At 35.8% G+C, this 15380-nt stretch overlaps 2 protein-coding genes across 6 annotated transcripts in view; one reads left to right on the plus strand and one right to left on the minus strand.

Moving 5' to 3' along the window:
• Nucleotides 1-15380, minus strand: part of LOC106661724 (DNA-binding protein D-ETS-3-like) — a 248056-nt gene that overhangs the window by 176981 nt on the left and 55695 nt on the right. The window lies entirely within an intron of this gene.
• On the plus strand, nucleotides 7373-14640 carry LOC106661714 (protein SCAI). 2 transcript variants are annotated; one of them, XM_014385264.2, is made up of 15 exons: nucleotides 7373-7806; nucleotides 8193-8288; nucleotides 8349-8435; nucleotides 8775-8873; nucleotides 8954-9065; nucleotides 9386-9543; nucleotides 9613-9706; nucleotides 9768-9884; nucleotides 9949-10108; nucleotides 11559-11645; nucleotides 11710-11800; nucleotides 11881-12035; nucleotides 13775-13945; nucleotides 14013-14113; nucleotides 14215-14640. In XM_014385264.2, the coding sequence occupies exons 1-15, from the start codon at nucleotides 7706-7708 to the stop codon at nucleotides 14356-14358; spliced, it is 1773 nt and encodes a 590-aa protein (XP_014240750.1). In that variant the 5' UTR covers nucleotides 7373-7705; the 3' UTR covers nucleotides 14359-14640. The 2 variants fall into 2 exon arrangements, with proteins under 2 accessions (XP_014240750.1, XP_014240760.1); XM_014385274.2 differs by having other exon boundaries at nucleotides 8969-9065.

A 15380-nucleotide genomic window follows, 5' to 3' on the forward strand; every position in this document is an offset into this window, starting at 1 on the left:
GTATATCTTTGTTGTTCATGTACAATGGAGGGCAAGACTTTTCAGCGTAAAAGTACACTGAGTGCATTTTTCTTCGTTCAGTTTTGTCCTCCATTTTTTACACCGGTCTGATATGATCAAGATGTTCCTGGATGTTGGAATTAGCTTGCACAGCATTCGAGTTAGAGGATAGGATTGCGGTATCGTAGGTGGTAATAATAGTGTCAGCATGTATTGGTAGGTCATATAAATGATATATTGGACCAAGGATACTACCTTGCGGTATTGTTTTGTAGTTTGTTCAAAACTAACACTGTACAAGACTTTACTAAGACCTAATATCGACATAAGGAGTGGAACTGTGGGGCACTGCCAAGCCTTCCAATATCCAGCGCATCCATTCCTTCCAATCGAATGTCCTGAGACAAATTGTCAAAGCACCTTGTTATATCACTAACCTCACTATCTACAAAGACCTCAACATTCCTTTTGTCAACCAGGTAATCCGGTTCAGATTCCAAACCTTCCACACCAACCTTTCGAACCATCCTAACAATACTGCTCGAACCCTCTCCACTCATTGCCATCCTGACAACCTCCACGTCGTCTCAACCGTCGGTGACCTCGGGACCTCCTTGACCCCTAATCATACACACTGAGTGCCAGCAATGGCTGGCTCCTCAAAACATGTGTTTACCGGTGCAGTGCTGGCTTTGGTGCTAGTGTTTTGCTGTGTGATATATTAATCATGTGTACATATTTGTATAGTATACTATCATGTATAGGCTTCTTGTACAAAGCCAACCCTCGTTATATATGTTGAGATTTCCCCCTGTAATGTGCGCGGTGTTTTTAGCGGCTTTTTTTAAACTGATTTTTATCAGGTTGGGTGATTTCTGTTGAGTGATGTTTTAGTTCAGTCCTGTTTGTCTGTGTGTTTGGCGGATTAAGACGGGGTTTTGTGATTGTTTTGTCGGTCTTTGTAATCCTCGGCCCTTTTCTGTTTTTTAATTTGTGTAATGTTTTAAAAGTTAATGTAAACGATGTTCATGAGTTGTTAATTTTTTTATTTATGAAATTTTACTGGTGATTATGTTATGTTTATATATTTCTAAATTTTCGACTATGTCCATTTCCCGTCCTTTTTGTACGTTGTGCAGCAGTTTCATACTTGTTTGTATTGTAAGGTTCGTGGATGTTTTCTATTCAGTGAGTGGCGTAATTCGATATTCCGTCGTTGTCCCTAATCGATTTGATATGTTCCTTGTATCTGTTTTTGATTTTTCATCCTATCTGTATTGGATGTATTTGTCTTCGCATTCATATATTAGTGTGTACATTTTTTTCTGGTTGGTCCGTCTTGACGACGTTTTGTTTTAGTAATTTTCCTAGTGAGTTTGTGGTTTTTGGTGGTGTTTTTATGTCTGATTTGTTGAATAAGTTTGTTTGTAGTTTTTTTTCCCAATATTTGTGATGTGATCAGTTTAATGTCTGTTTTTGTGGTGTTATTTTACTTTTGTGTATGTTTTGTTTATTATTTTGTTGATTATGTTAGAGCTGTTATTGTGTTCTATGGTTTGTATTCTTTTAAAATTGTTTGCGTACATGTGATTCATTAATGAGATTAATTTGTATTTTCTTTTCTGACCTGGCTGCCCTCTATTCCCTGGCCACCACGCATCTCTTTTGGGCAAGAAAAATTGCTTTCTAATATCGAGAGGGGTCACTTAAGCATTTATTTTTATAAGTTAGTTTTTTATAATAAAAAAGGGGATAATAATATATACATGAAGGGAAGAATGTACATACAATGTATTTAGGGCTAGATTTTACATATCCGAGAAAAATTCTAATCAAATTCACTATTTTTCGTGGTCCGCTTGACCAATTAATGTCTTTCAATTAATTAAGGTTTTTAGTTGAGATAAAAAAGTCAGTGTCACGAGCGGGATTCGAACCCACGACCTTCGGCTAGATACGCCGCTGCTCTACCACTTGAGCTATCGTGACCTCGACTCGGACACTAACTTTCCATCTCAACCCCACTATTTGAATTTTCCCTCCACTAGAGTTGTTTAAAATGTTTAGTTGATACAAAATAGTCATGTTATTTTAAATTAAACAACAGAAGTCCAACATCGAAAATATAAACTATTAAACATTTTTAAATTCATGTTTAAAATATAAAGGCTGAATTAAGCCTCGACTTTATTTCAAAGAACTGTTTGAACCCGTTTTAAGCTTTAGGCGCTTCCTATACGCAGGGCGGCCAATGTCTCCCCTTGCTTTTCAAGCAACAAGCACGATCTATGTTATTCACGAATAACACAGTGCGCGGCTCGATAGCCTCACGTGAGCTCTGAAACGTTAGGATCAATCTTAATCGCTGTGGTTTACAAGCTTTCCTTTTTTTTTAATTTGTACGGCAAGTTTTAAAGGGTTAAGTTTCACAAACTTTCCGAAACGAACTTTATAAAGTTCCGTGTAACGATTGAGTCCAATTTTAGGGCTGAAGCATGTTTAATCAGTACTTTTTCTAAAAAGATTATCCATTATGGAAAGATGTTTATTTTATTATTGCTTTTCTTTTTTATTATTATTAATTGTCGAGCCAGCTTTTTGAAGAGAAATTAATCAAATAGTCCCAAGGTTCAAATTTGAAACTTGAAATTTAGGACAGCAGTTTAAAAAGGAAGTTAAAAACTAAAGAATTAAGTAAAAGCAAAGCATTAAAATTTAAGTCAAATGTACATAAACAACCCAAAAATTTATGGTCCGTCTAATCTCGCTGCTTTACGACCGCGATTATCAAGGACGGTTCAGATCATCTAACAAAAACAGGTGTCACTAAATCAATAAGCAACTCAGCCGTTCAAGAATTGACATTCTAAGAGGTCATTGGTGTGATCAACTATTTTAGCTGATGATCTCCGACGTGATTGAAATAAATCGATAAAAAAGCCTATGGAATTCGAATGCCCATAGTCCTAAGGTCCTAAGAATACAATTGGAGAAAAGGATTCAGATTTTTAAAAATGTGTCGAATATACCCCTAATATCGATTATTCATTGGTCTTTTTATGTTGAGTTCAAAGCTAAGATGGAAGCATTACAAACATAGTACGTTTTTTTAATATGTAATTGTTAAGGCAAAACAAACAGAAATTTATTGTATATGAATTATTTGTACGTTTGATAAATTTTATATGACATGGAGGTTAAAACTGTCAGCCAGAGTTTTGGAAGCAAGAAAAATAAACAAAATTCTTTCTTTTTTCCACGTTCAAAAATTGAATTAATTAATGAGATACTTCCTGTATCTCCAGGCAATGTGGAACTACATCGACGGCGGGTAGTATAATGTGGTTAAGGCTCGGGGCCTTGAAAAGGGGCACCTTGTGTCCTCATCCACGTCCCTCTCTCAATCCAGGTTCCTTCACTTTTTCCTGTGACCCCTCCCAACCCTTGGTTACAAGGAGGGTGTCCGGGCGCAAAATAAAGGTGTAGCCCAGAGGGCGTGGCAACCTCTCTAAAGCACAAGCTGTACTCGTGTCGGGGCGGCGGGTGCCTTATCAGAGGCACACGAGGGTTAGGGTACCAGATCCTGGCTGCATAAACGATTCACTACCTTCATTATGCTGAAAAGTCCCTCGAATGCGAGTGGCGGATGGAACAGGTAGTGAATCGGTTGTTCCTATTCGAGTATAATTTTACCGTAGGCGGTACTCCTCTAGAGGGTGGTTAGCAATTCCATTTTAAACAAAACCGCGGCCGGAGCGGATCCAGTAGTTTCGACACTAGAGAAGCTCCAATACTCTGAGAGATAGAGAAGCCTTCTCTATCTAGGGAGTGCGCGGGAGACCAGGCTGATGTATTTCGGTTTAGGTAGCTCTACGCGCGCGGCATACGGTCTGATGCTTAATGCAGACCGGACTACTCGGAATGGGCAAGCGGAGAACGGGGTTGGCTTGGACCTTCGGGGCTGAGCTGCCTCTTCACCAATGCTGCGGCAGTAATACCATTCTGTCGTATGAGGATGTGCGTCAGCTCTCATCTTGAGAATCAAAACGACCGATAAGGCCGAATAGGCTAGGTGCGGACGTTAAAGATCCTTATTGTTCTTTTTAGGACGACCGAGTATACGGGAAAGCATGTATCTCCAGGCAGCCTGCGTTATTTAGACAGGCATAACTAGTCGTCGACGCCATCTCGCAATATCCGGATCGCTACATTCTTAGAAAGAAAGGGTTATCCCATGGTTTACCAACAGAACTCCGTAAGGATGTGGGAAATGTAAAATAAAATGAGAGATATCCTCATCTTCCCATTGGTTCCACTCCACATAGCAGAGGACCTCCTCCCTCTTCATCTGAAAAATCGTCTGTAAAATCATTATTTTGATCTTTTCCAAGTTTACCCAATCTCCAACTTTTTGCAGTATTGCTCGAATACTCCGATATTTATTTGTAAATATCCCGGATTTTCGAGCACTAGATCATCCGCATAAATTAGGAATTAATGTTAGTGTTTCCAATCTTAACTCCACATTGCAACTCTTCCTCTAAGTCATTGAATTGTAGGGAGATTAGAAGCGGGCTCAATGGGCAGCCTTGCTTTATTCTGCAGCTCACCTCCTTCTATTGAGTCAGACCCAATATGCAATTGTTTAATTAATAATAAACACTGAGTATTAGAAAATATCGTTAAATAAATACAATGACCAACATGGTTTAGTCACTCTGCAACATCTTTATGATGATCTAACCTAAATTAAACTAATTCCATCCTTTAATATAATGTAATACTTGATTAATGCTTTAATACTTGGGCCAAAAGTGCAGTATAGTAAATAAACTATACGACAAAACGCATATAATGAACAAGGTGTCAATTCCATCGGCAAACTTGATCTAACCTACCTTTAAAGAACGGTAGATCTGTACTATTGTAGTATACGTTTTAAGATTTCCTTCTCTGTCATTCACCCTTTGACTCTACCATTTAACAGTGCAGTTAAATGGTAGAAATAATCCTTAAATGAAATCATCCATTTCACAGAAGGAAGCTCGGACAGGCATGAGGTGAAGCGCAAACCTTCTATCTGGCTAATATTAAACCGTATCCTAAAATTATTTTTGTTCGATACGTACTTTCACGTAGGAATAAGACTCCTCCACTAAGAGGCAGCATTCTTTGTCCCATCATTGTTATCAAGGCATTGTTATCAACCCTGATACAGTTCTCAACTGTGTGGTTGATAATATCTTCCTTTCAGCTATCTCAGACCGAGCAATGGCCTGAAAAACCTCCCGGACCATCTCTCCTGTTCGGAAAATGGTTTAAGAACTGGAAGGTTAGATTCAAAGGAAATAATCTTCATCCTTCACCGTTTCACCTCTCCTCCAATCAACTACTCCGTTCCTCTCCCATCCAGCAACCAATTCGTCTGCTATTTGAAACTTAATATCGATAAAAGACCTACTTCGAAACTCCCTTATTCGACTCAAAAGAATAGGACTGAACGGACAATATGAACTACTTAAAAGACCAGATCAAAACGCATCATCTAACTACTACAACTACACCGTACTGAATTGAACTGAGAGGTTGAAGAAGAATCCAGTCACTCCAGTCAAAAACCCTTCGAACCATTGACCAAACACCCGTCTTCGTATCCACACAGACCATCAAATCCCATTTGTCCTCTAAACCGAAAGAATTCAAATTAGAAGACTCCATAAAACCCTAGATTACCTCCCTAACATGTCCAACACCTTTCATCCCTAACACTTCCCACAATCTTCTATGAACGCCAATGTCCGCGCGATTTTTCCCCAGTGAGGAAAGTGCATAGTATTATGTTTGGGGTTTAATTAATGTTTTTGGTTTTTGTGCTTGGTTTTCAATTGTTGTTATACTCTTATAATGAAAAATTATAAGGTTAAAATGTTGCTAGCGCTCTAGTGCTGTTGTAACACATAACAAAAAATGTCTGCAGAAACCATTTCACTTACCTCGACCCTAGTTTTTTATAAGGCTTGAATCTGGTTGTATTCAATTATTGGAAATTTTTAAAGGAACGTTAGACATCCTGTCAAAACTTCCGGTTCTTCTTGAAAGTTTTGAAAGCTCACTATGCAGGATGTGCTGAAAGGCTTCAGGATTCAAAGTTTTCCGTACTCAGTAACCGTAATGACAAATCTCAGTTGGATATACAAATGCTCATTTCATACAACAGACCTGATGTCACCTTGGAACGATATCCTTCCATATTTTACTTAATCTGACACACTGGAGTGTAGCATTTATGATTTTATTTTATGTGTTGATTTTTTCAAATGCAGGAAATTTATTTTAGATTCTTAAATTTCATTCCTTCTATAGTTTTTTAATTCTTTCCCCTTAGAAAGGGTTAATTTGACGGATAAAACATTTGTTTTAAGCAACCTTTAGATGGTCTACTGTTTCTATCAGATCAGGTAAAATTTAACGGACAAAGCTGCGAACATTTTCAACATTATTTTATGTCATTCAATTAATTAAGGTTTTTAGTTGGGATAAGTCAGTGTCACGAGCGGGATTCGAACCCACGACCTTCGGCTTGATACGCCGCTACTCTACCACTTGAGCTATCGTTATTTCGATCTACTCGGCCACTAATTTCCCAACTCAACCCCCACCTTTTGAATTTTCCCTCATTTTTGCCATTTTTCAATGGATGGGAAGTTAGTGTCCGAGTGGATCGAAGTCACGATAGTTCAAGTGGTGGAGAAGCGGCGTATCAAGCCGAAGGTCCTGGGTTCGAATCCCGCTCGTGACACTGACTTTCTTATCTCCACTAAAAACCTGAATTAATTGAATGATATAAATTGGCCAAGCGGACTACGAAAAATAGTGAATTATTTTACGTCCTTAATAATCTGGTATATTAGAAACCTTTAGATGGTCTATTGTTTCAATCAGAAAAGGTACAATTTAAAAAATAATCTATTATAGAAACTATGACAGAAACAATCGAGTAAGTCCACTTTGGCAGTAATTGCACATTTTCAGCACATTCCAATAATACTGGGCAACTTAAGATTAAGGTTTTTTTTACATTTTTAGAGTAAAATAGTATTAGAGCGGTGTTCGAACGATACAGAACACCGCCAAGGAGATAGTTAAGGTGCAATCATTGCAAAACGCTACACTACACGTTTTAAATATGAAAAATAAATTAGATTTTATTTAAATTATAGAATTTTTGTTAGATATATAAATCGCTGCCTTTCCGACGATTCTGTTGTAAAATAATCGAAGTTGTGGTCTCCCGTGCGTGGGAGGCAAACAGCGGGGGTGGCAGCAGTTTTGGGGGTTGTGGCCGTAGCGCTTGCTGGCGGGGGGTGGACGAAGGAACCGGGAGCTTCGAAGGCCTCATTCAAAATGCCAATCAATACAGTACACTAGAGAACCCTCCCAGTCGACACGTTCTCGTTGCGAAGTTTTTTTGTCGCCGATCCCGGACAGGCAGTGACTAGTTAGACCACAGGACACTTTCATCCGGGGATATGCTTTCGCCCAGTGCGTTCGGGCGAAATCGGGAGGTATGATTCCCGACCACCCTCTCAGAGACAGCATTCGTGTTAGGGCCATGTAATGCGACGGCAGTGTTATCATGGTCGGTTAGTGGCCACAAGGCAAATTCGGTAGCATTCTTTATGTTTCAAACAATATAAAATTAGAAATGGTGGTCAAAATGGCCGCCATGGATGACCATGAAAGAAAAATTGTTGTAGAATTTTGCCATCTTCTTGACAAATCTAAAAACCTGTTCAATGGTCTACGGTGAGTTTTCCCTTTACTGTGCTTTCCCCTTAGTCGCTTTGTTTAAGCTGGCAATACATTCCTTTTTATTATCACTTTCCCAAGGCAATAAAAAAATTCAAAATTTGCACTTTGTAATTACATTAATAATAAAAATATTATTACTACAGTATACATCCCTGATATAAACATTTCACAAACATATTAAAGATGATGCGGGCGTTTTGTGGAAAAAAAAATAACGCTAATAAGCGCCCAGGAGCGGAAATCGGCTTTTCCGGCACGCCAGCCTAGCCCGACTCTATCCTAGACCTTTCAAAACATTTTTTTTTCAACACCTAATTTACTCCCTCTATCTCTCTCTAAATCGCCCTGGAACACTCACTCTTAAGACTACTTATTTGCAGGGATCTTCCTCAGTATGGTCATAAACAATGGCAAACATATTTCGGAAGGACTTTTGACGTTTATACTAAATTGTGGAAATTTCAACAGCAACATAGGTACGACGAGGGTTCGCCAGTCGTTAACATGCCGACTCAATTTTTAACGTTTTGTTTCAGACAAATTCTAGATACAAAGTACGGTCTCAAAAGGTGGCAAATAGGAGAAATAGCGTCAAAAATTGGTCAGCTCTATTATCACTACTAGTAAGATTTATTTTCCACTTATATACCTCACTCATCCACAATTTCTATCCAAACCATTGGCCAAAGTTAAAAAAAAATTATTGTAAATGAAATGTTTTCTGTTTCCATGCAATACCCTGGTATTTACAGTGTTCCATTTTGAAAAGTTGGCCATGTTATTGCTATAGATATTCCCACCCATGCATCTCTCATATAAACTTTTCTTTATAACTTGTGAACAGCATGTTCCTCTTACACGACCTGTCTGACACATTTCTTTAATAACCCACCATTACAACTTTTTCCAAACCCTTTTTCCAACTCCAGAAAAAGTAAATAACGCTCATTATTTGTTTCCAGCTTGAGAACAAGTGAAACAAATTATTTAAACGAAGCGTTTTCATTTTATTCGGCGATTCGAGGTAGAGCGTATTATTCAAGGGCTTCGAAAGAAGACAGGTAATAACTAATACTTTAATGATTTACAAGTAGAATTCCAATATTTCACAAGTACAACGAATAACCCAGTTTCTGTACAGTGCTATGCGTTACAGATCTGATCTTATGGTGAAGAAACTACGATATTATGCAAGGTTCATTGTCGTTTGTCTGCTTTTGAAGAAAATGAAACTAGTTAGAGATTTAGTTATGGTAAGTAGACAAACTTGGTTTTTAACTTTACTAGACATACTCATACATAAGATATTTTACTTTTAATTTGATTTTAAATCAATGTAGAAATAAACATGATACCATTTCAAGCATAAAACATTTTTAGCTAAAAGTAATAATTATAAACTGTCAAAACATCTATAATACAATAAAATTTTAATCAAATATTGAGTTAGAAACAACAATAATAAATCGATTCCAAAATTTTCACCCAATATGATATTATTTCATTTCAAAACAAACATATATATCAATACATGAAATAACCAGATCTTTGGTGGGTTTTTTTTGTTCTGCAGGAATTAGATAAACAAATTGTGGATTATACTAGCACTTATGAGCCAGATGATCAACTGGAGTGGTCTTTGGTTCTTGATGAGATCAAAAGCTTTATTAAGGCTGATGGCATTGTAAGCGTACTTCATGCCGACTCTAACACAATAGTGTTATCTCATAGGTGATCAAGCATACTGTACCTAGAATGTTATTTTAATGAGCAATTTAATTTTGCTTTTTGCATTTTCAGGCTGAGTCCCCTTACAACCCCACCTGTAGAAAAATCGACGATTATGAACCTATCACTACAAGAAATTGTGATTATTGGCAATTGTACTGACCAGGTGAAAAGTTGTTTTCTCGACGTTGGATAGGAAGCGATAAATTTATACCTTAAAATTTCAGGTAAAGTTCAGCGAACTTACCATGGATATGTTCAGGATGCTCCAGACTCTAGAAAGGGAACCTCAGGAGGATTACAACCACTTATACGAATCGCCTGGCCCTGGCAGAGTGCCTTTTGTAAGTTAAAATTTTATATTTTGAACGGAAAAAAATATAGCCTAACATCTTACTATTTTTAAAGGAAAAAAGCTATTCAGTATCAAGTGCCAAGGGGGGAGTCGGTTATCCTGCAATGGTCATGTGCCAGGAAAACGGTGATCGTCCAGCCAAAAGGGAAAACCCGCATAAATACCTCCTATATAAACCAACATATAGTCAAATTATGGTGTTTTTGGCTTCAGGTATGCTGACCATATTTTATGGTTTTTCTGTTCTACCTTAGTATTAAAAAAAAATTAACAATTAATTTTGTATTGACTCCTGAATAGAATCCAAAACAAGAGACACAAATAAATACTTGTTTCTAATAAACGTAAATATTATTGAAACTATAAAATATCAATTACAACATTAATTGTGTAAATTTGTCATTAGTACAACTTCAGGGTGAGATGTTAAGAGTTAGATTTTAAAAAAATGTCCTGGCCCTGATAAAATACTTCCTCTTTTAATATAATAATGTAACATTAGCTCCAATATAGTCAGATTTGTTTAATAACTAATAAAATTATTAGCACTTTTCCTAATGTTCTTAAATTCAGTTTCAGGATATTCAAATTTATCTTATAGATCACATTTTATAAAATAAGCAATTGCTTGAATCTCTCATTAAAAATAAAATTGAATCTTATTTCAGGACTAAAGTAAACTTGATTTTTCTAAGCCCTTTCAGTCTGTTCAACCGTGATAAACTGATTAACAAACTTCCTTATTTTGGAAATCCATTGATCTCTTGTGAAATGGTTTTATTCTTATTTAACTGGTAAAAATCAGGCTGTCAAATTCATAATATATATTCATAATAAATTTATAGTCTCCGAAGCACATTTCTGTCTCCTCCGGAGTTCCTCAAGTTTCGCTATTTAGGCCTTTCTTTTTTTAAGCTTACAAATGATAATTGGTTTTCCACATATTAATTTTTCACTCTTTGCCAACGATCTGAAAGTCTATAACCTTGGACTTGGTATCATGACAATGATTTGTTTCTTAACTTAAAAAATATATAAACTTTCTTTCACCCCAATTCTACATCCATTGATAACTTATTTGGGCTTAACATTGAATGAAATGTTTCTATAAAAAAAATTTGTGATTCTTTTTACCGTAACTCTTAGTTTTAACAATACATTAAATTAATAAATCACAAAGATAATCGGGACGTTGGTTGCCACAATGGTCAAGCCATGGTACTCATAATTGGTAAAGGTCCTGGCTTTGAATCCAGCGGCCCTGCATATAAGCCCGACAGTTACAAGTGGACTTTTTTCAAAAACACCGACACCATAAGGGTTGAGGCATATATTTAAAAAAAAAAGATAACCAAACCCCTGGATTTATTAATCACATTAATTGTTGTCTTATTTTGTTTGTTTCTTTTCTTTTCTTTTTCATCATCATTTGCATTTTGTCATTTATTTTTAATTCTACATAAACCATTTTATGAACATTACATATTTCAAAATTATTGAAGATGTTATCTATTTATTAAATTGGGTTTTAGTCATAGCTAATAAATAAATAAAGCTATTAAAACAAAAATTATTTGCTCTTTAAATAATTTAATCAAATTTTTCATAGTTTGTACAATCTGACTGTTTTCATTTGTTTGCAATAATTAAATAATATTTTCAGGGTTTAAAGAATTGCCAGCAAATGGAGCACTACTTTTGTATATCTCTGCTGACGGTTGCTTCAGCTCGACAAAACATCCTGAAGACAGTGAGTCTAAATATCCACAAAAAATTTATTGTATTATAATTAATATTATTTATCTATCAAATAGTGGGCTATGACTTAGGAGGTGTTATCACAAATAGCAAGAGAGAACAAGATCATTCAAATAAGAAAGGAATTCACTGTAAAGATATGCACTGGTCAGTATATTTTTAAAGACATATTTAAAAAAAGCTAAATTTTCCCTTAATTTGTTATTTTATTATTATTACTGTTTCAGTTTATATCCGGGAGATCTCTATCCATTTACGAGAAAACCGTTTTTTGTGATAGTAGACTCAGACAACAGCTTCGTTTTCCAGCATCTTCCAAGATATTTTGGACAGCCGTTGGTTATATTAATGTCCCCGCAGGATATCCCTCCAAATTTTCATGGTGAGCTTGCATGCCAATATCGTACTATGTATTCTAATAAAGCCAAACGCATTAACTATATATCACCGGTGTAAATATGCGAGGAAGAAAAATCGATCGAACCTCGCACATCATTGGGCTTGTTAGACACGTTCGCACATGAGTGAGCACTCTTTGATCAGCCATGTCTGCTTAGATTGGAACTTAACCTTTATTTAGAGTAAATATACAAACATTAAAATTCAATTCCCTCAATGCTTTTTCTGTTTTCCTGTGTTGATCTTTACAATTTCTTTTAAAGTTTCTTCAGACAATTTTATATGTTGCATGATATAACGGTAACTGACTTTCTTTCTTTATCCTATTTCTAACCTCTCTGACCCTCAAGGCCTTGTAAATTAAGGATAAAATTACACAAATAACAAACACATACATAAATAAAAAACACTGGTCTAGTTAGCGATTTAGAGCACTCGATATGCCTCGGTGTAATTGGGGATGAGTCCCTCTATTCATATTAATAAGTTACATTCATACACCACAGAATAATTTGGAGTTAGCCGCTTCATTCACGCTAATAAATTACATTCATACACCACAATTCATTCACACTACCCCAAAGTACACGATATTCCTCGGATTGTCGATAAGCTTCTCCATTCATGCAAATAATACATTTGTTCCAATAAATAAAACATATCACATATATAACCTCATCCAACCAATCATGATGATAAATGAATATTTATTGTGTGTGTGTTTGTGCCATAGAAAATCACTGAGGCAAAAAGACAGTAAAGAAAAAAAATAATTACATGCAAAACGATCTCATTTAAAATCTCCAAAACCTGGTCAAATATGCTAATGAACCAATTTGAAAATGGTAGTCGAGCACTGCAGCGGGTTTCTGGGTGCCCTGTTCTGCTTTTTAGGGGAAATTGTGGTTTTTTATTGTATATAATATGTCTTATGTGCTGTGTCTATATGTTTTGTCTGAGTGCATGTATTTATAAGCGTGAATGGCGAGGGGTGAGGGTGATAACGTCATCATCGTCCCTCGAACGATGAGAGCGTAAGAGCGTGTGTTCAGGGTCGATGGCGGAATATTTATAAAAGTACTTCATCGACCCCAATCTAGATTAGTTTGAGTTTAGGTCGATGGAGGAATATCAAGTACTCCACAGACCAAACGGAATGAGTGTACTGTATGGATGTATTTATGTGTATGAATGGATTTATTTGTATGAATGTAGTGTTGAAAGTGTAAATATCATCAATAACTCACTGGAACTCTCAACACGACACTCAAGAATGACACATCTACACAGAAAACAAACACTGAGTACAAATACTTTGATTGAATCTAAAATTTCTTGCATTATATAAATTCATTTCTTTTTCACATCCTACATGTAAAATTTAAACAATGTTTATAAATCCAGGCCATGAAGATGATCTCAATAAAGATTGAAATGTTGGAACGATAAAGAAAATGTTTTTCTAAAACCTACATCATACCAGACCGCATCTCACGATCTCCAAATTTATATTAAACCTTGTGTAGAGCCCCTGACGTTGTTCAAAGCCCCTAAATCAATTTTAATTTTCCACGGACACCTGAATGATACCGGGGACCCCTGAGGGTTCGTAGGCACCACTTTGGGAACCACTGATCTAAACAATCATCAGAAAAAAATCACTTCTGTCAATTTTGATGAACTAACCAAGACAACATTTAATAATTTATACTTTGTCCACAGAGCAACAGCACAACGGGAACCTTTTCACAATGTTCCTCCACAGCCCGCTCACAGCATTTTGTTACATTTGTAATATCCCAAGTGTCCCGATACATCACTGGGAGCGATGCCAATCGTTTATAGATAGGTTTGTTACTGAGGCAAGCCGATTATTGACTCGTAGTAGAATAGGTAACAATTTTTGCCTCTAGAAATATCAATTGGATAAATGTCTATATTATTTTCTATATTGTTCTAGATCCTGTTTATCTTCAATTTTTTGGTGATGATTTCCTTAGACTTCTAGTCCTTCGATACATTTTCTGTGATATAGCTCTTCATTTGCACCGGTCCTTTAAGGTAAAGTCTTGTTTCTATTTGTAAAACCAATTATAACAATGCTAGGAATTTATCAAATTTTGGTATATTGAGTTTTATTTAATTCAAAATTCAATTTGTAGAGTCGGCAGCTGAGGCCACGCTGCCAGCCAGCCTTACCCGAAGCAGATTTGTTGGACCACCCTTCACTTCAGCACCTAGTTCTAGACCTTGCTGCTCACTTAGAAGTGAGATCACATTTTGTGGACAACATTGAGATGGAATGATGTCAAGCCAAGCCGAGGCGGTCTTCAGGCACCACCCCGGCTCATAGGAGTAGATGACAGCCGTCCACAGCCCCTCCATTGCGCAGTCCAGGCGGTGATCTCACCTATTAAGATACGCCTTCTTCTAAATTTAAAATCTGCGCTGCATAGTTGTACATTCCTAACATCAAGTAAATAATGTAAACTCAAATTTTTAATCTTTTACTATCAAAGGGTGGATTTTTAAAGCTTCAATTTTATCTCAAATTCTCTATTTACAAAAAAAAATTAAATTAACTAATTACTAATAAAAATATGAAATATTATTTTGTGGAAAAAATTTTTAAAATATTTTATTTCAGATTGATGATTTTGATTATTTATGATTTTAAAAAAAATTTCATTTATGAGAAATCGTAGGTGTATAGCTGACACAAATATTTTCAAAACAAAAGGAATGTGCATATAACATATTCGCTCTCATTGAGCTCAATTTGGACAATGAATCCAAAACAATTCATATAAAATGAGAAGACAATACAGTAGTTTTTCTTTAGAAAAAGTAATAAAAAAAATAAAAAAACTAAGATCTTTTAAGTACGCTAGAATTTAGCCGTATCTACAAATTAAGGTAAAGTGAACATCAATTAACACTTATAGAGAGGGAAAAATGGAAAAGAGAGTCGAGAAAAACATTATATCAAAAATGACGGGAAACGCTAGCCACATACATACCTCATTTTGTTTTCTTTAATTTATATAATCGTATTTCTATCTATAGATGTAATTTGCTTTCTGCCAATTTAAACTAACGATTGAAAAGAAAGTAGTCTAAGCATTACAGCTCTCACATTAAGTATATACAATCTTAATCCCCTACAAATGTATAAATAAATATCCAATTTATAAATTAATTTAAAACTCTAAGGAAACATTAATCATTTCAACTTTTACATATTCATTGTTATTACGATGTTGGCTTCTATAATCTATACAAAATGGATTTTTTTTTGTTTAATAAAGCTGATAATAAACAACCAAAA

The sequence above is a fragment of the Cimex lectularius genome, unplaced genomic scaffold (assembly GCF_000648675.2).
Source record: "Cimex lectularius strain Harlan isolate CLEC.00 unplaced genomic scaffold, Clec_2.1 scaffold317, whole genome shotgun sequence".
Classification (NCBI taxonomy): Eukaryota; Metazoa; Arthropoda; class Insecta; order Hemiptera; family Cimicidae; genus Cimex; species Cimex lectularius.

Excerpts from the sequence above, each read along its gene's own strand:
- LOC106661714 (XM_014385264.2), top strand. The coding sequence starts at position 7,706 with ATGGTGGTCAAAATGGCCGCCATGGATGACCATGAAAGAAAAATTGTT. Across the intron at positions 11,646-11,709 it reads GACAAAACATCCTGAAGACA|TGGGCTATGACTTAGGAGGT; the intron begins GTGAGTCTAAAT and ends TCTATCAAATAG. Across the intron at positions 13,946-14,012 it reads ATTGACTCGTAGTAGAATAG|ATCCTGTTTATCTTCAATTT; the intron begins GTAACAATTTTT and ends ATATTGTTCTAG.